Below are 21464 nucleotides of genomic sequence, written 5' to 3'. Positions count from 1 at the left end.
CTCGAGCGCAGGCTACCTGGATTCATCCGCAACGAAAAGAAAGCAGTGAGTAATTAAACGAAATTTCTGTGAACGCCTACAACAAACCCAGCCAGTGAACTCCCGAAATGTTAACGAATTCTGAAAATGGTCCAGGCCTACTTGACTAGATCACTAGATAATCTATAATGTTTGAGGTGCTTTATAGCATGTACCATTTTGTATTCATTTTTTACATCAATAATATGTAACATATCACAGAAACATCACCACTAAACTCCTATTCCAAATATGAAAGGCTCAATGACTTCATAGAATTATAGTCTACTTCGTTAATAATACTATGATAATAATAGACCTAATCCTAAAATTGTAAATATGTCATGATGTATAAACCTATAAATGGCTATCGTCAAACTTTAATCAAATTGACAAAGTCCCGCTGAAGCAGCCGAAGGGTAAATTTACTGAAAATGTCCGTCATGGGTAAAGTTATCTGCGAGAAAACAACACTTTGCTTGAGGAACTGATTATTAGTCAGTTTATCAACCGATTTCGCTTTCAGATTTATCACTTATATCAATCATGTTACATGATTGTTAAATCGGGATATAACGAAACCATTACAATAACAACTCATGCTCTTCACCGGGTTTAAAGTATATGAGAATAGGCAGTGTCGGTTTAGATGCTGAACACTTTTGATTTATCAGATTACGTCCAGGTTTATTGACTCGGAGATATCAGCACTTTCAAAATGGCTTGAAAAAAGTCACTGAATTTGGGCGCCCTGACTATATTAGAAATCTTGATGCGGAAGTATTCGTCAAAATAGTGCATGACAATTATGAGATTACAAGAGTAACAATGGGAACAACTAATTAGCGTTGAATTGCTTTGTAACCTAAAATATATAATCTATAAACGATACACTTTTCCTAGTAGTATGTTTTCACAATCCTCAAAGCTCAACATTAGATAACTAGGAAAATGCCCATTCAACAATTAACATAAATAGAAGGTCAACAAAGGATAACTTGCCTTCACTCACAATAAATATATTAGTCTATCTCTAAACTCATTGTGCTCTTTAGAAACGAAGAACGAAAAATCGCGAATTCCTACGATAAAACTGGTCAGAATAGACAATGAAGTGACAAGTGTAATATCAATTTAACTGAAATGAATTCAATGATTTGCGATAGGGATAAATATTATTGTAACAGCACTTACGACACTAACACATTTTTGCTACCAGTACCCATGTCACGAGTACAGCCCAGATTAACCCTTTCGTTAGTCAACGTGCAAAGTCTAATAGTCTCTTCGGACGAGTAATGTATCACTCGAACAACAAAACACTCAAAGTCAATGGTAGTTAGGCTTCGGGCACCTTTCATATGCCATGAGATTTAAGTGAGTACACATCTTGTGATACCACTCCTTACACTCACCGCATTGTATTCCATTCGCTACAGGAAACCTGCAATATGTTTGTCTACATTTGTGAGAGGAGCAGACCATCTTAAAAGCTAACTGAGAATTGTGACACAAAAATGGATATGCAGAAAATCTCAAACCTTAACCAAAATAAATGAAGTCAAAGTCGATTAAGTATGCTTTGTTGTAATAAATACACAAAAGCAACGTCGATACACACAAGTATGATAATACTTTAACTGAAATAAATTCAATGAAAGTGGAAACAGTGGCAGTTTACAATCAAAACAGTAAATTTAACTCAACGAGAAACAATACCACTACCCGTTTCAAATGGCGCGCTAAGTGATATTGAGACGGAATATGAAGTCGGGAATGTCATGGTTTCGTGAAGGTAGGTGTACATGTTGCTTCCAACCGTGTATGCTTAAGAAAATAAATACACTGAACCAGAGTGTCTTCCAGTTGACGGTGGAAAGATTGAAACCACCACGAATGATTTTTCAGTCTGAAATAAGAGAGACGGCCCTATCAAATAACTAACTTGTAGTCGTTCATAGCTCTCAGTCTATAGTATGCACCTGTCCACAGCCACTGAAGACCATAGGACACACACAGTGAACCGACAGTACCCAGTCATCTTTACGTGGGGTACGTCTGACTAGCACCAGACCTACTCATGGCACTGAGCTTTTTGAAGTGAACCTCGACTCCGCTTTTGCGTGCTAATTAAAAGGACAGTAGCAGTTTTCCTCGCTGGGTAAATTCTATTGTTTGATTGTTTATTACGTATCAAAACTACCATTTTCACTTTAATTATTTCGGTTAAAGTATTCGATTAGAGTATTGTTTCTGTTGCTATAGCAGCTTGTCGTCGGAACTTTTGAGTACTTTGTTTTCTATTGTATCTGTTAGTACTTTTAGTTCTAACGATCTACAGCTTTCCAATTTTTTGGTCATATATCATTTTTGTCTCTGAATATTATTGTATCTAGTTCTTTTTTTGGAAAAAGGCCCCAGTTTGATGACTGGACAGTGCAAAAAAAAGAAATTGCTTATGTCCGGGTTTTCATTGGCCACTAGATGAGAAAAACAGAACCCCATTTTACGTTTAGTAGATTGCGGTTTGTGAACATTCTTGCTAAGATCTCAGAGATTATTAGTGATGAAGGGAGCAAAAAGATAAGACATATTAACACCCAATTCGCAACTAAGAATATGAAATGCCAGTATAAGATTACTTAGCGTCCCAAGATACGACAAGGAGAAAAGATTTGTGCGTTTTAAGCTGTCATCGTAAGGGAGCTTAGAAAGACTCTTCACTAATTTAGTTCATACAGGCTCGCTAAAGTGAGTTAGTATCCGTAATCAGGCATAAGCCAGCTGCTTTGATACAATACTTTAAGTGTAGTTTTACATACGTGGGACACAGAGTTCAAAACGGCCCCTCGTTAAATCATATGAACACTCGGTGAAGTGAAGGTAACGCACGGAACCCTTTGGTAGCTGCTGCGTTGAAATGTGTAGTTGTTTTCAAGTCGTGATTTATTATTACTCCTAAGTCTTTATGCTACTGCACTCACGGAGGAAATGTACCATCAGTAGTATACTTGTAACTATTTACGTGCCCAATGTGCATGAGCATGCTCTTCCTAGAATCAACTTCTAAGCCCAAAACACGAGTCCATCAAGCTAATTCGTCTAGGTCTCCTTGACGATCAAAATGATCAGCCTCACTTCTCATTGTCCTTCAGATTTTGACATCATCGGGAAATAATAATGTTGACGACTTAGTAAGTAGCGATATCTCATTGAAACAGAAAGTAGAGAACCTAAGGTGGTGCCTTGAGGCACGCCATTTTGACTGGGTTCCATTCAAATAGCGTTCCATTAACCCTCACCCTCTGTCTGTGGTCACATTAGAAGTTTCCTATTTGTTCATGTACACCACCTGTTATTCCGAAGCTCAGAACTTTTATATGAGGCCTAAGTAAGGAATCTTGTCAAACACTTTGCTAAAGTCTATGAATGTCGCATCGGCAGATGGACCGTTATCTAGGGCCGATGTCCAATCCTCTGTCGCAATAAGTTGGCCAAGCATGAATGCTTGTTTCGAAACCTGTGTTGCTCGGGAGTTGACAGATTGTATGAATCTATGTGACTTAGTAGCTCATCCCAAATTACCTTTTCAAGTAACTTGACGACTACGCTGGTTAGACTAACAGTTACGTTTTGCATACCGTGTGTACGAAACTTAAAGTACGACGTGATCACTATCTGCTAGTGAGGAAGGTACTGAATGTTGATGATATTGTCGCAGTGATATATGAGGACAAGATCTAGCAATGACGAATCACGTCAGTGTGTTTCAATTTTGCGATACATTGTACAATGCCACATCTGAATAGTGGTTGATAGGAGGTAGCAATCGAAACCTCCACTTAGGGCTGCAAGCCCTTTCCAGTTGATATGGATGCATTGAAATTGCAAATGATGAGACAACATTTGGCCTCACTTTTACAGCTGTGTCTTAAGATAAAGTCGTCAGCAAGACAACACGGACGACGGTATATTTCTCTTATGGTCACTAACCCGTGTCTAAACTCAATTATACAACACGCTATTTGATACGCACCACTAACACGCACCCTCGATATGATATATTGTACGCAAAAGTGATCACTAGCATATAACATTATCTCTTCTCCCATGCGATTTGTAACTTCGTCACTTCTAGTACAGATGTAGCCTACAATGATGAGAAAATAGTCTATATCTACGGTGAGCCAAGTTTCTGTGACAACGATTACATCGGGAATGAATCTGGCCACAATCAAAGCTCGAACGTTTTATTTCTAAGACTACGAGTGTTCGTGTAGCACTGGATTCCAAAACTCGACCACCTGAAAACCTTTAATCCTAAGGTTCGTTTCGCCATTTAACTTTCAATTTTTTAACTCCGTAAGGGCATTCTTCAACTCAATTCAATCTTCAAGCGGCCAGTCCGGTCGGATACGAATATTCAAATCACGAGTTTAGTATGAGTTATTCGGTGTTACGACTTTTTGTTCAAAGTGTTAGGGTATCAACTTTATGATCCTTCTTGGTTGGGTCTCGCCTCCAACTCACTAAGCGAGTCTTATTACTCTCGTGGTATGTACCCCTGAGACCTCTTCAGGCATTTTCGATAGCAGATCCCACCAACTGCAGATCGTGTGCATACCTTCATGCAGGGTCATTGTCTTTCGACTCCATTCAATCCCAAATTATCAAATTAGGAACACATACAATCTCTCTAAAGTCATGTTCACGATAATCGATCGTGATGTCAGATCCTGTTTGTTAGATGCCAGGAGGTCGCTATTAGTTTTTCTTGTAACAGAGTTGTCGGAGTCGAGCGAATGACTCACCACAATGCTTGATGAGGCCAAACTTTTACGATTTACGATAGGGATAAATATTATTGTAACAGCACTTACGACACTAACACATTTTTTGCTACCAGTACCCATGTCACGAGTACAGCCCAGATTAACCCTTTCGTTAGTCAACGTGCAAAGTCTAATAGTCTCTTCGGACGAGTAATGTATCACTCGAACAACAAAACACTCAAAGTCAATGGTAGTTAGGCTTCGGGCACCTTTCATATGCCATGAGATTTAAGTGAGTACACATCTTGTGATACCACTCCTTACACTCACCGCATTGTATTCCATTCGCTACAGGAAACCTGCAATATGTTTGTCTACATTTGTGAGAGGAGCAGACCATCTTAAAAGCTAACTGAGAATTGTGACACAAAAATGGATATGCAGAAAATCTCAAACCTTAACCAAAATAAATGAAGTCAAAGTCGATTAAGTATGCTTTGTTGTAATAAATACACAAAAGCAACGTCGATACACACAAGTATGATAATACTTTAACTGAAATAAATTCAATGAAAGTGGAAACAGTGGCAGTTTACAATCAAAACAGTAAATTTAACTCAACGAGAAACAATACCACTACCCGTTTCAAATGGCGCGCTAAGTGATATTGAGACGGAATATGAAGTCGGGAATGTCATGGTTTCGTGAAGGTAGGTGTACATGTTGCTTCCAACCGTGTATGCTTAAGAAAATAAATACACTGAACCAGAGTGTCTTCCAGTTGACGGTGGAAAGATTGAAACCACCACGAATGATTTTTCAGTCTGAAATAAGAGAGACGGCCCTATCAAATAACCAACTTGTAGTTCAGCTAGGAGTCTTTGGATTTTATAGGTGGATCTAATTGGTATTTTGTATTTATCATCATGTACAGTATGCCGTGTTTAGTGAGGTAATTTGCTGAGGACAGTATCACTTATGCCTTCCGCTCTCGTGTTTTTGGATGTGTTTATAAGATGACCATTGCCATAATCCTTAGTGACTCCATCACGACACAAGAGCTCATTTGTCTGTTTGAAAGTACGAGTCTGTGACATGAGAGGACAACCAACAATTTATCGTCAAAACAAACTAGCGATTGTCCAGAAGTACCAGGATGGACAGGTGAGTCGATTTTTTCGTACGGATCGAGAACTGATTAACATTAGTGTCAGATACCGTAATTATTATTCTAGTAGATGAGTGTAACACAAACTTAGTTCGTTGCTTGCTTTTCATGGGGAGAGGAGAAAGAATAAGGAGTATAAGCTTAATATTCATGTTTGCTTGATTTATTGTCTTTATAGTCAATGGGAAAAATGTAGTCTGAGAGTAGTTTGTCGTAAGAAGCATGTTTAGGTTTGATAAGTGAATTGGAGTGAGTGAATGGATAAGTGATAACTTTGGGCACTCGTAAGGAGGTTCAGTCAAAGAGCTTTCGAGGCCAGGGACTGTTGTCGTTGAAGAGGAAGATTTCTCATCACCTATTAGGTCAGAGTATATAAAGAATGGTCTTGAAAGTGTGGAATTATCACCTTCGACGTTTGGAGACCCCACGGCAAGACTGTCGAGAGGAAAAGGGCGAAAAGAGGGTGAAGTAGTGTATATGTCAAGTTGAGAGAGGAAGAGTTTTGTAGAGCCGTCTGACTTAGGTAGTGTCTAGATGGGTTCACAACTAGGCTATTGCTGTAGTATGCTATGATCCATCTTGGCCCTGTTATGGGTAATGAGGGAGGTTGTATGTTTCAAGTTGGAAATGGGGGAACTGTTTGGGGTTATTACTAATAGAGACGTCTGTGTATTTGCGATAATTAGAAGTATTATACGAACTAGGGATTCCCGAAACAGTGGAATTTAGACCAAACAGACCTAGATGGGCACAAACGAACGTATTGGATTTGGAATCCTAAATCTGGCAGGCCGCAAGAACAAAAGAATCATTAGTTCATACAAACACCACAGCAGTGCATGTTTGTGTTCTGATTCTCAGAGATTTCAGTTTCAGTTTGGAAAGGACAGGAAGTCTGCGTTAGTCTTGACAATAGTGGTCTCTCAGTTGATCCAACTTTCTTTTGAAAGGGTCGACGGATGGAGCCTCAACCACGTGTTGAGGTAATGAATTCCACTCGTTGATGATCCGATGGGAAAGTCGATAGTCAGCTGACAAGTAATTTGTTCTGGGCTTGTAAACTTTTTTAGAGTGTCCTCGTAAATTCTCTGTATTGGAAGACAAGAAAAATGACGGCATATCAGGTGCAAATTTATCAATAAGCAATCTGAAAACTGTAATCAAGTCGCCTCTAGTTATACGATATGACAACAGGAATAGGTTTCGCTTGGCCAGTCGTGCATCATAGGAAGCTTCGCTATTCCGGGAATCAGCTTAGTTGGTTTTCTCTGAATCTAGTCTGTACACCTTTAGCAAGGTGACTCCATAGATATTTTGAGGCATGAGTTGATTAAGTAGCTGTTTTATCAGCACAATGTCATGCACAAAACGAGTTTTTGGTTCAGAGCTTTCACTTTTTTTGATTCTATGAAAAAATAACTGTTCTGTCACTGTGATCGGCCTTCGATTTCTCGACTACTTTTATGGGGGCAAGATTCCCCTTCATATTATTATGTCGTTTCTTCTTTACAACCTGTACTCGTTCGTCGACGTTGCTTGGAGAAGCAACCACAGTTGTGTCAAACATACTGCGGAGTTCCGGAGGGTTGTCGACGACTTGAGAGGTCAGGTTATGTTTCCCACTAGAAATCGATAAAGCCTTGCGATCGCAGCTTCTCGGCGTTTCCTGCTGGATACCATTTAGAAAACGGGTGACAGCAGAAACTTGTTTTCTTGAGTTTCTAGCTAAGACAGACCTCTTTCGAGACTGTTTTTCATCCTTTAATCGGTGTGAGTCAGCTGTTTTCGAACTCACCTGAGTTTGCTTCACACCGATTCGCGTGTCGACAGAGCGAGTACCGTCCGATGTGTTTCGACGACGCTTGTCAAAACGCTTTTTTTAGCATTTACCAATGAGATGGCCACGGTTAGCAAGCTGTTTGTATCCCAACAGCACTGTTGACGAAGCCATACGCAACGGTTTATACCGAACCGTTTGAAAACGTTAAATTCGTGCAAACTTCGTAGTACCAGCCTTTGCACTTATCGCACTGCATGCCACTTTCAACGGGATAACGAAAACCCGGACATAAGCAATTTCTTTTTTTTGCACTGTCCAGTCATCAAACTGGGGCCTTTTTCCAAAAAAAGAACTAGATACAATAATATTCAGAGACAAAAATGATATATGACCAAAAAATTGGAAAGCTGTAGATCGTTAGAACTAAAAGTACTAACAGATACAATAGAAAACAAAGTACTCAAAAGTTCCGACGACAAGCTGCTATAGCAACAGAAACAATACTCTAATCGAATACTTTAACCGAAATAATTAAAGTGAAAATGGTAGTTTTGATACGTAATAAACAATCAAACAATAGAATTTACCCAGCGAGGAAAACTGCTACTGTCCTTTTAATTAGCACGCAAAAGCGGAGTCGAGGTTCACTTCAAAAAGCTCAGTGCCATGAGTAGGTCTGGTGCTAGTCAGACGTACCCCACGTAAAGATGACTGGGTACTGTCGGTTCACTGTGTGTGTCCTATGGTCTTCAGTGGCTGTGGACAGGTGCATACTATAGACTGAGAGCTATGAACGACTACAAGTTAGTTATTTGATAGGGCCGTCTCTCTTATTTCAGACTGAAAAATCATTCGTGGTGGTTTCAATCTTTCCACCGTCAACTGGAAGACACTCTGGTTCAGTGTATTTATTTTCTTAAGCATACACGGTTGGAAGCAACATGTACACCTACCTTCACGAAACCATGACATTCCCGACTTCATATTCCGTCTCAATATCACTTAGCGCGCCATTTGAAACGGGTAGTGGTATTGTTTCTCGTTGAGTTAAATTTACTGTTTTGATTGTAAACTGCCACTGTTTCCACTTTCATTGAATTTATTTCAGTTAAAGTATTATCATACTTGTGTGTATCGACGTTGCTTTTGTGTATTTATTACAACAAAGCATACTTAATCGACTTTGACTTCATTTATTTTGGTTAAGGTTTGAGATTTTCTGCATATCCATTTTTGTGTCACAATTCTCAGTTAGCTTTTAAGATGGTCTGCTCCTCTCACAAATGTAGACAAACATATTGCAGGTTTCCTGTAGCGAATGGAATACAATGCGGTGAGTGTAAGGAGTGGTATCACAAGATGTGTACTCACTTAAATCTCATGGCATATGAAAGGTGCCCGAAGCCTAACTACCATTGACTTTGAGTGTTTTGTTGTTCGAGTGATACATTACTCGTCCGAAGAGACTATTAGACTTTGCACGTTGACTAACGAAAGGGTTAATCTGGGCTGTACTCGTGACATGGGTACTGGTAGCAAAAAATGTGTTAGTGTCGTAAGTGCTGTTACAATAATATTTATCCCTATCGCAAATCATTGAATTCATTTCAGTTAAATTGATATTACACTTGTCACTTCATTGTCTATTCTGACCAGTTTTATCGTAGGAATTCGCGATTTTTCGTTCTTCGTTTCTAAAGAGCACAATGAGTTTAGAGATAGACTAATATATTTATTGTGAGTGAAGGCAAGTTATCCTTTGTTGACCTTCTATTTATGTTAATTGTTGAATGGGCATTTTCCTAGTTATCTAATGTTGAGCTTTGAGGATTGTGAAAACATACTACTAGGAAAAGTGTATCGTTTATAGATTATATATTTTAGGTTACAAAGCAATTCAACGCTAATTAGTTGTTCCCATTGTTACTCTTGTAATCTCATAATTGTCATGCACTATTTTGACGAATACTTCCGCATCAAGATTTCTAATATAGTCAGGGCGCCCAAATTCAGTGACTTTTTCAAGCCATTTTGAAAGTGCTGATATCTCCGAGTCAATAAACCTGGACGTAATCTGATAAATCAAAAGTGTTCAGCATCTAAACCGACACTGCCTATTCTCATATACTTTAAACCCGGTGAAGAGCATGAGTTGTTATTGTAATGGTTTCGTTATATCCCGATTTAACAATCATGTAACATGATTGATATAAGTGATAAATCTGAAAGCGAAATCGGTTGATAAACTGACTAATAATCAGTTCCTCAAGCAAAGTGTTGTTTTCTCGCAGATAACTTTACCCATGACGGACATTTTCAGTAAATTTACCCTTCGGCTGCTTCAGCGGGACTTTGTCAATTTGATTAAAGTTTGACGATAGCCATTTATAGGTTTATACATCATGACATATTTACAATTTTAGGATTAGGTCTATTATTATCATAGTATTATTAACGAAGTAGACTATAATTCTATGAAGTCATTGAGCCTTTCATATTTGGAATAGGAGTTTAGTGGTGATGTTTCTGTGATATGTTACATATTATTGATGTAAAAAATGAATACAAAATGGTACATGCTATAAAGCACCTCAAACATTATAGATTATCTAGTGATCTAGTCAAGTAGGCCTGGACCATTTTCAGAATTCGTTAACATTTCGGGAGTTCACTGGCTGGGTTTGTTGTAGGCGTTCACAGAAATTTCGTTCAATTACTCACCGAAAACTAGATACAACATCTGTGGTGGTTGTCGAATGGTTTCACAATGGCGATCATAATATAGTCCTCTACACTCTACTGATTCATGCCAGATGCATGCAATAAATATGCGTTTTCAATATGGAGACTATGTGCACTCTGACAGGGAATGCTTACGATCTCTAACAAACCACTCTGACTGAAGTAATTTCTTCACTAATGACAAGTCTTTAGAAACAACGGGAATATTCATTATCACAATTAAATCAGCACCAGACACTATCATTTCCTCCAAAATGGCCTCTAAAACAATAATTCCTTAAATCAACCAAAAAGTAGGTCTAGGCTACTAAAACTAAAAAGGATGTGTTGTATATCGAAAGACATCAGTAGCCCGCACCAAATATACTCTGTTTTCGAAGGTGTACAAAGTCAGCACAACAACTAAAAACAAGCAGAGGAACACACTGCGTTCACTACTGCAACAAAAACCCAAAACTTATATCGTCTCCTTGAAAAACGCTTAAGAAAGAGAGTAGATCATAGCATTCCTTTCTGTACGATGGTATGATGTATTATAACCAAACTGCTTTATGTGGACTGTTAAGTGGATGATTTTCCCATAATGAGGATACATTTCACGCTTCAGGTGTTAACATTAAGTTCATCAGCAAAAATAATTTCAGTACCATTAACTTTGATCTTAGTAATATACACGCCACCACCAAAACACTTTAGCCGAATGCAAGTTCTTGTGCGAATTAAAATCCCATCGGCTTTTTACGAAGGGGAGGGGACCGGACATACTAACAGTACTACTCGGAATATTCACGCTATTCTGAGAGGCAGGTACATACCTCGAAACATGGAAGGTAACGTATGGTGCCCACAAACACGGATGGAGACCAAAAACCTGACCCAGAACTACAAATCTATGAATACCACTCCAGTAGTGTTACATATAATGTAAAAAGTTATGCCAGACTAGTTATATTACCACCTACTTAGGGAAAGTCTGAACAACCCGTCACAACACGGCTCTGTTAGAACAAGATACTGCAGTAGATGGCTGACAGACAGTTTTAACAAGGTTCCTCGCATACGTAACCAATAGAAACTAATGGTTGAACTGTATTTTGATACCAAGAAAGCTTTAGATTAGGTACCTCATAACTTCTTAATCAATAGACGTCATTCAATTGAAGTTGTTAGTCCCCTATTGCATTGGGTTACGTCTTTTCTCAAGAACAGAGGCCAAATAATCAAAATTAACTCTACATTATCTACGACTCTACCAATAACCAGTCGTATTATGTTGGGCGGTGTTTTAGTTTCTTATGCAGATGCTTCAACATAGGCAAGACCTGCCATTACGCTGGTGATTTTGAAGTCATCTTTAAAAGTAACATATGTGATGCACGTAGTACTATGCAAAAAATACAACATGAACTCAACAAGGTAGATAACCAATTTAAGCGCTGGAGCTTAGAATTCAGCACAGAGAGATGAGGCTGGCTATGTTTGGAGATACTCCCTTGAAATAAAACTGACAGGTAACTAAGAGGTTTTACTCAAAATCACACCAGTAATAGACCTCAAAGTACATTACTCTAACAGTCTTAACTTTTCTGAACATATCTTCTTCAGAGCACCTAAAATGCAGGAATCGCAAGGCTACATCATTCGTAACTTTCAAAATGAACCTAAAATCATTTTTTACAAGATATGTGTTTGACCTAACGTTGAATACTGTTGGATCTTATGTTCCAGCTTACGCCTATCTAATATGCTGAAAGAGCAAGGAATACAACGGCCTCTAAATCGCGAAATGCTTAAAAATGATTCACTTACTGATAATAGTACCCAATGTCAGATCTCAAGACTTGAACATCTCAGAAAAAGAGGGCTTAGGTCTAATTTGATTCTTTACTTTAAAATTCTTGTAAATCTTAATTATTCCACTTGTAATATATTCCTTACCCAAGGCCCACATGTATATGAATATCGAAATAAGGTATTACGGTCAAAGTTGAAAAATAAAGATCAAAAACTTGGGAAAACTTCTTCCTCCTTAAGTACGGATCGATATGGAACAGTCTTCCCTCCAAAATACGCATGGCAGCTGGATTACATACATTTGTAAGACTTCTAACTGAAGCCCTTGCTTGCACTGATATAGTATGCGCGGACATACCTACATCCTACTCAAGCATCGTAGGCCCTCTATGTATATAGACCATGTAAGACTCTGAGTTTGATACCCCTTACTTTCTTTCCTTGTAGTCGTATGAGATAATTTCCCTACCTAATTTTTATTTGAAATAGACAGGTAGCTCACTGAACCTATGGACACTGCTCATCTACAGTCGGTCGCTAAGGGGAGCTCAATATTACCCTGGTGAATAAATTTGTTTTAACTTGTAAAAGAAGAGATAGCCATGGTAACCCTGTGTGACAATTTCAATAGTTATCAAATGAGCATTGTAAATACAGAAGGTACACAACTTATCTTAATAACCCACTCCTTTCCTTAAGGTACTTCAGCAGTCCTGGTTATTTTTCATTTCGATAAGGAATTATGTAAGACATTCAACAATAGTGTAGTTCGTCAGAAAAGTGTAATGAAAAGCTATGGAAACGGTCAGTCAGTTGGATTTGCTGATGAAGTGAGTATCTTCTGACTTACCAGATTTCATGCATAGCTTTACGATGGTTTAATTGTTTAGCAAGCGTCTGATGGCTTTATAAAAATAGTCTTGGTTTTTCTCCAGTACTCAAGAAGAGGAACTCAGATTTTTGATTTGTGTAGTAAGGACAGAAGGCCTACGGCCTATGTTATTCCTTTTCTAGTATGCTTCTGTGAGTGTCCAGTCTGCTCTTGAAAGAGTCAATTGAAGGTGCGGACACCACTGCTTCAGGTAGCAGGTTCCAAGTATTGATGACTCGGTGTGAAAACCTGTATGCCACGGGTATTTTGTTCGTTCTTGGCTTTTCTACTCGCCTGCTACGTCCTCGGGAAAATAAAGTTGAATTTTTAAAACAAATGTCAGTAAATTTTTAGTGCTCATTACTAAAAGAGTAGATCCGCCCTCCAAAAGATTTTACGAAATATTTTATCCTAAATCCTAACTAACATAAATGAACACATCACTAGATGTTATCCATACTTAATTGACATCTATGATTTTTTCTACAGAATAGATTTGTGCTTCACAATTTTTATACCAGACTCAACATTTTCGGAAAGTTCCGAGTCACTTAAATTGCTGGAAACATAACCCTCAAGAAATAACGTAATGACTACCAACCTATCTAGTTTATTAATCATTTACTTCAAAAGGTTCTGGACAGAATAGGGCCTTCGCTTAACAGGCTACTGCGTTTGATAGCAGTAGACCACTGATGCCTAACTGGTAGACATATATGACTGATTGGATCAAAAGCTTTTGAGAGGTCAGGGTATATAACGTCAAACTTACCCTTTTTATCGAGGACGGTTGTCTATCTATCTACCACGGTTAGTAGGTTGGGTATATGAGAGTGGCCCTTCCTGAAACCATCCTGTTGAGGTGAAAAGTTTATGGATATTAAGCAGTCATGTAAATTCGTCGCAAATCAGTGACTCCATATTTTTTAAGGGTATTAAATGAAGTTTTGTCAGCTGATGGCTTGGGATTTTGAAGTGGGACATAAGAATGTTCTCTTAAGTATATAATTACCGGTTGAAACTTCACTGTATAAAGTCATAAAATGTAAGGGCTATATTGAGCGTTAGGAAATATAGTGTATTTACGGAAAATTTACTGTCACACCTAACAGACTAGTGAAAGCCTAGTACAATATACGTTTTGAGTGACAAATTAAATGAAATCCATTTAAGTATCCCAATATGAAACCAATAGTTTCTCATTTTTTTAACTAATTCTGTAATCTTTTTGGCAATAATTTCTCTAATTTTCGGAATTTTGACGAAGACTTTTCGGGAATTTCAGACTATTAATAATTCCCCGTTTATAATCTGGGGCTGACATAACAAAGTAATATTGAATGCTTAACTTAGGCTTACAAATGTAACCGAATCAAATAGATGCTAAATGTCAATGAAAAAAGAGCAAACAAACGATTACAACAGATGTAAAAGTATAAATGTTGGGTGTTTCCACCTTGAATTTCTTTTAATGTAACGGACACTTTTAGGGTGCTAGTAATAAATATTTCACATGTAACTTGTTACATATACTATTTAGTGTATGCAACCTTTGACTTTAAATCTTCATATGCAATTGAGTTTTAACTACTTCTACTAAATTTGGCTGACGTAGTTTTACAAAAAGACTAAATATTGTAAAAAAAACAATGATTTAGGTAAACAGAAGTACCATTACTCAAAACTGTCAATTACCTTCAAATAAACACTACTTTTAGGTTGTTTGTTTAGACGGTGACTGGAAACGCAATACAACGATTGGCTTTCTACATTTTGATTCCGCTGTGGCGGCTCAGAGGTGGCTTATCAGCGATCCAATATTTCGTCAGCACGACTGGTTGGATGATGCGGAAATATGGATTGTACCTTTATGTACGGAAATAAGACGTGAGTATTCTAAGCTGATTTAATTAACCTACAAATTTCTTTCGTGTTTAGACACTAAAAAACAGTCTTTATTAAGAGTAGATCAATTAAAATAGGGAATAGACGGTATGGTTTAACCAAGTACAAGTTGCATTTAAGGTTGTATCATTCTTCAGAGTGATACAAAGTAGAGATGGGTTATTTTCCGAACAATTTTCAATACCAGAAAATATGCAAGGCTGTTTAAGTGACAGTTGAAAGTGAAGATATAAATTAGTTACAATATGTCATCAAAGTCTTGAAATGAATGTCCAAAACAAATAATCAAATCAGAAAATACATCTATTTCAGAAAGCAAATATTATATATTTCAAATACATAAACCGAAAAACAGCATAATTTAAAGCATTTATAGTGTCAAGATGTAATGAGTTGTTGACGTACATTTTGGGTAGGTTAGACAGATTTCACTAAAATACAAAAGCAAGATAATGAAAATCCTTCAATATTCTTGACTTTCTGTAGATACCTTAAAAGATACCACAGACTGACATTACATACATATATGCATATACATTTAAATTAATACAAAAACCAAAATTACTTATTTCACATATTTTTGCAGCATGGAATTACTTGCAATTGAGTTTATTTAACTCAATTAATGAAGACAACTTTAAGAACCAATATTTACCAAAATTTGAAGAATCAGTTTCAAAATTTGGAGGAGTACCATTTATTAGTTCAACTTCCTATATTGAAGTACCTCGAGGACTAAAAGAAATCGACTATTTAATTATTACTGGATGGCCCGATGACGATAGTTCTTTTAAGTGGAACCAAAGTCGTAAGTTGAAGCATAAGCTCATTTATAAATGCAAACTAATATGAGAGTGGGTTTACTTTCTAAAGGAAATTTGATTTGAGCATACAGTGTCGGGCCTAAAATCAACCTGATTTTCATAGGCTTTATGTTCCTTAAATTTAGTTGAAGCTACAGGATTTTGAGGGGTTGAACAGCTTATTAGCGCATTCTTGGTAACTGGTTATTTTGAGGTTGTATTTCCTTATACTTCTTCACTGTCTTGTGGATTGAACCTCAAGGTCGAAGGCTTGCAGGTTTGCTGCCTATGAAAGTGACCTGGTTCTGTCTGGATATTCAAGTAGTATCTTAACCTTCTCACAAATATAACAACGAATTGTTATGAAGCTGATCCACTTGCTCTGTTTGACTACTGACATGGTATATTATTACAACTCACTTATTTAAAGTGTTTCTATTTTACCAAATTCTACTTATCTGTTTCTTTTTTTCCAACTTGGAATAGAACAAGAGCTGTGTTCGGCTGTCCTTGGAAAGTCTTAAGGTTGATGTATGTTATCTATCAGAGCCCCGTATTCAAGACGCTAACACAGTATTGCACATTCACTCCCCACCAATCGAAACGCCTGTATCACGTGGATTTACCCATGAAACCCTTGCATCGTCGGGTTTGTTGGCATTAGTGCCTCATTGACCCCTAGGGTAGGAGCAATACTAAGCAATTAAGCCCCCAGTGACCGTCGTTTACATGTCCTGTCAGATCATAAAGCTCCATCAAAGTAAATAAAAACTGACGTGCGAAACGATGCCTTTTCGTAATCGCCGTTTACACCCTAACACACTGCAACTAGAGTGCAATCAAGTATGCGTTCTATCAATGGCTAAATGATGTCCTCAAGATAGGGCGTTTTATAGGTGGCGCAGTGCTAGCTGCATATCTGGATATCAAACTCGAGTGTCTGGTAACAGAGGAGAGTAGTCGAAGTGGCTGATGTGGAATTGTAGATCATATATCAGATAACGATGTCCAACTCCTAAAGCTTTGTTCAGAGCACAGCCCATTTTCGACAAAGACGAAATTTCGGAATAGCTATCACCACTGCTATCTGGTGGCATCCTTCGAAAAATCAGACTTCGACTCAGATTGACTACTTTGGGACCATCTACCCTGGTGTGATTGTTTGCAAAATTTTCGCTCCTTTTAGAGCACTTATCTGGACTAATTATCCACCAGTTCATGCCAGTCTTATCCAACGTTTCAGTGGCCAACAAACTCACCATTTTAAAAGGATCGATATCAACAAATTGGCTCCATATTCCGATGAAACTAAATATCAAACCAAGCACAATTCAAGGCTAGCAGCTAACAACCCACCAAAAAGTGTAAATGACCACTGAGTTCATTTGAATGACACCATGAAAATAGCTAAAGTCGCTTCCGGCTTAGTGTAACATCCCACTTATAAGCGATGGGTTTCTACAGCGTCCTTACATTTCTTTGAACCATATCGGTCAACACTAGATAATCGCGAGTTCGACGAGACGTAGATTACTATTTAGTGAAACTGTACAGTTCGCGCAAAGATCGAGAAATCTGGTAGTCAGAGCAATCTAATAAGTTAGGAGTAGCATCTTCATCTGGTAATTACTGGAAGCTATTAGAACTCATCCGAACCACTGACACCAAGAAGCCTGATGTGAGACAATCTATGAAGTTGATAGGCCGCCAGTCAGTAACACCCAATGACGTCTTGGAGTACGAACATAAGTCCTCGAGGGACTGTTCAACCGGTTTACTAACCCAAAAAGATCACTCTGTCTTCTTTCCCCGGTCCAATAAAGACTGATCCATCTAAAGAGGTCCGTACGGAACTCCAGCTTCTGAAGATCCACAAGTAGACAGGTCCAAATGAATTACCCTCAGCTCTTCTTAAGGATGGTTTATTTATTTTAAGATATGGATGTAATACTTCAGCGAGAGTAGCTTTGCTCCATGGTCGAAATACCTGATCTCTTCGAATTCAGGATGCTAGACGATTCTTTGTGTTTGATAGTCGCTAGCTCTGAAGAATCACTAACATTCAGGAGTAACACCCCGTTAGTAATGCATAGGTTCGGAAACGCGCGTTCGGATACAGTGATGATACCATCATCTCGAAACACCAGGTTTAGTGGCTTAGACATGTATTATGAACGCTATCCCGAAGAAGTCTACATCCTCCATTATCTGTCGACACTGGTTGGAGAAAGTCATGCTCAGTTCTTGACACAGTGCTGTGGTATGGAAGAAAGCTGTAAATCACTAGTATGTCGACCCTTCATGACTCAGGTAAGGGTCCTAGAGATAATGTAACAGTGGTTTGAAACGTCGTGAAACAGCCCACAATATTAGCTATTGGCAGTCCTGCTATAATTTTCTTTTACTTTCTTCATAAAAACGAAAGATTTTTAATTGAGTGAATTCTTTGATATAATTCTTCTAAATGAAATGTTCCTCACGTTATATACTACTCTTGTTCACCTATTTTTACTCACTAATTGTTTGTTATTTTATATTCACTTACTTTTATCTGTCGCTTCACATTTTCTATTTGTGTGGCGTACATTTATTTTCGTGCTTATTTGTACCAATATTTGTATGTCCAAAAAAATAAATAAGTAGACGTTGAATTGTTGGAAAGACCCACATTTTCAAAACTACATTGGACACACTAATCGTATGACTTATCTTCTCTTTTACAAACTAAGACGATTAGTGAACACGACCAATTTGATGTAAGTCGCCCTTACTTCTCGTGTATCGAGACTGCTAAGAGTTTTCAAACATTTAATTCCTTAGAGTCCCACGAAACACTTCATTTCCCTAATCTTTTGGTTTAGTTTCTCCACAAACTTCGCTGTGGTTTGTATAGTTGACTCAAGACCAAATAGACTATCTTGTGATGTGCATACTTTCCATCGTATCGATTTTATGCTGTGCTGGAATTATGAAACTCCTACTTCACTTAACCCATGTAGATGCAGACTACTTGGTTGGGGTCCGCGTGGCAATCATAACCAATGGTTAGAGACTCTAGGTGACATGACTCATAATCGACCACAATGGCGTAGATGTATAAATATAATTTATACCTTCCTTTCTATGAAGTAATTCTTTCTTCCTATATTATATCGTTATACGCAATCTTCCCTTTATATATTACTACCATTGAAGTAACTAATATGAATTTAGTGTTCATCTTGTTGTGCTAATGAGGTATGGTAACTTGGACCGATGCATATATGTGCCTTGCATTGAAACGCCATGGGACAGGTGTTTTTAAGACGGATCAATTTCAAACCCCTCCTCCGGCCTGCACAAAACATCACCATCGAGTTTTGATTACCCGTAGGAAGTATATTGCTGCTCCCACACTGATGCAGTAAGGAATACAACCTCGTCCTTGAGTCCGGAACTTGATTTTGATCGAACCTGTTGGGTATGCCAGAAACTCGAACAAGTTTTCCAGTCAATATAGCTTAGTTGGGCCGTCCTAATATACAGACGGCAATTAAGATCAAACTAAGTTTGTGCATGTACGGTAATGACTTATGTAATGTGCTGATGAATGTGACAGATCAGATAATCGAAGTATTAATCAATAAACAATCTTTAAACAATTAAAACCGTGCTCCTAATACCTTATCACCAATAAAATACACGAATATGTTTAACTGAGTTTTGCATTCACATACAATGGTTTTAAAATAAAGGCGTGGTTCAATATTATTTAGGTGGATTACAATGACCAGGCACATATTTGTAGTAATCCCAAAACGGCATGTTTTGCAAGAACATCCTAATATCTTAATCAATATCTACAATATAAGCTGCAGTGATGTATTGCCTTTTAATTAACACTTATTTTGCAGCAAATAACCGACTTTATACAGCAACATGACAAGAGACTACAAAGTACAACGTAATGAAACTGTTGTTCCGAAACACGAACAGCTGATATTGGAGAAACACTTAGGTGTTGAGATTTATGTATTTGTTCAATTAAAAAGGTGGCGAACACCAATGGGTTTTGTCGTCGTAACAAGCCCGAAGATTTTGAAATTACGTTGAATAATTAGTTAGATTTTATGCTTCAGTAATCATGTCTTACCAAACTTTTATTCGAAATGAAAAACCCTTATCATAAAGATAAAAATAAGATATATAACTTTACTAATCACTTAATTTACTTAAACTTCGCTGGTCCATGAAACCATAGTTATTTTGCCTATTTCGTTTATACCTACAGATGAAGCAGAAGAACTAAGAAATATGCAGGAATCTTTTTCAAAGTCTTCGACAATATTGGCGATGATACGACATAATTACTAGTGCGTCATTATTAATGGTTCATATATGTACACAATTATCAAAGCATACTTGTAAAATAAACAAATGTTTGCAACAAGAGTAGCACCTGCAACTAAAAGTAGAAACTTCAAAAACAATCAACTTGACTTCCGAGACCGTTTGTGTACTTTACTGAATTACTAGCATGGAGAAAAGTGAAGATCTCATCAAATAATGAACATAGATAAGCAGTAACAAAATCCTTATTTGACTAATACACTGTCATAAGGCTCTAGGAAGAATGTCTCTTTGAGATATCACCCCAACCTCGTGAACTAACCAAACGCGTAGTCGGAGTAGCAATGAACATTTCACTCAAAGCTAAACAAAATAAAAGCTATGGTGATCTAAGCATACTTATACCCTAAAGTTTATAGGCCAAGACAAGTGTTCACTACAAGAAGTAATTTTCACAAATTATAAAGTTTATACTGGGAAATTTGGCCGAAGGATTATCTAAAGTCAGATTTACGTTCCTCAAACTTGAACATTAAATTCCTCATTTGATAGTTTTTAGTATCACACGTAAATAGCGTTGGAAAGGACACTTCAGACGTATAACAATTCGAGACTTATTTTATCTGAATAAACCAACAACAACGTCTATGGCATCAGTAGTGAATGAACTGGGTTTTAACTTTAAAGTCAATAAGATTTTCATTCATTTTCAAATAAACTACACATAAAACAAATAATAATAATAAGATAGTCTCGACAGCACTGATGCGTGGTTCGCTCACAATTTATGTTACCATTTCCACAAAGCCCCCGAATGCCCTGGTATGGTCGAGAATGGGGACAGTCATCTCTCCCTCTCGAAATGCCCTCACATGGCCACGTGCATACAGCTACTGCCAGGGAAGTCCTACTCACTGCCTTCTCTCACCAGGGTGTTGTTTTCGGAATTGAGAGGACGAAAAGCGAATGTCTATCCTCTTAACTGGGTCGATGGATACAGACCCACCTAGAGGAGTTTGAAAACCCTGGTTCCAAACTAATGGTGCACATGGGCTCCAGGATCCTGAGCGAACAAACGGCGCATGAACCAATTATTGGTCACCGGCTACCAAGGGACTGCATCTCCTTACGTTGATCCACTGGACTGGACCTCCAGGTCAAGGGCTCAGGGTGTGGCCCCCTAAGAAAACAGCTTACTTTGGTTTGGGCACCCGGGCAGTATCCCAGCCCTCATATAAATCGAATGATTTGTGTAGCGCATATCTATTAGTTGCCTCCTTGT

The 21464-nt window shown here is 37.9% G+C and overlaps 1 protein-coding gene across 2 annotated transcripts; it reads left to right on the top strand.

Annotated features, from left to right (window-relative positions):
* Nucleotides 1-12398: 12398 nt before the first annotated feature.
* On the top strand, nucleotides 12399-20770 carry ISY1_2 (NineTeen Complex (NTC) component; the record flags this gene model as incomplete). 2 transcript variants are annotated; one of them, XM_012944915.3, is made up of 5 exons in its annotated part: nucleotides 12399-12934; nucleotides 12974-13104; nucleotides 14864-15032; nucleotides 15637-15858; nucleotides 20124-20206. In XM_012944915.3, the coding sequence occupies exons 1-5, from the start codon at nucleotides 12877-12879 to the stop codon at nucleotides 20204-20206; spliced, it is 663 nt and encodes a 220-aa protein (XP_012800369.2). In that variant the 5' UTR covers nucleotides 12399-12876. The 2 variants fall into 2 exon arrangements, with proteins under 2 accessions (XP_012800369.2, XP_051074073.1); XM_051218233.1 differs by having other exon boundaries at nucleotides 12399-13104; nucleotides 20124-20770.
* Nucleotides 20771-21464: the final 694 nt, after the last annotated feature.

Source organism: Schistosoma haematobium, chromosome 1, assembly GCF_000699445.3.
Source record: "Schistosoma haematobium chromosome 1, whole genome shotgun sequence".
NCBI classification, from domain to species: Eukaryota; Metazoa; Platyhelminthes; class Trematoda; order Strigeidida; family Schistosomatidae; genus Schistosoma; species Schistosoma haematobium.
Note: the sequence above shows the minus strand (reverse complement) of the source record. Positions and strands in the feature narration are given on the sequence as shown.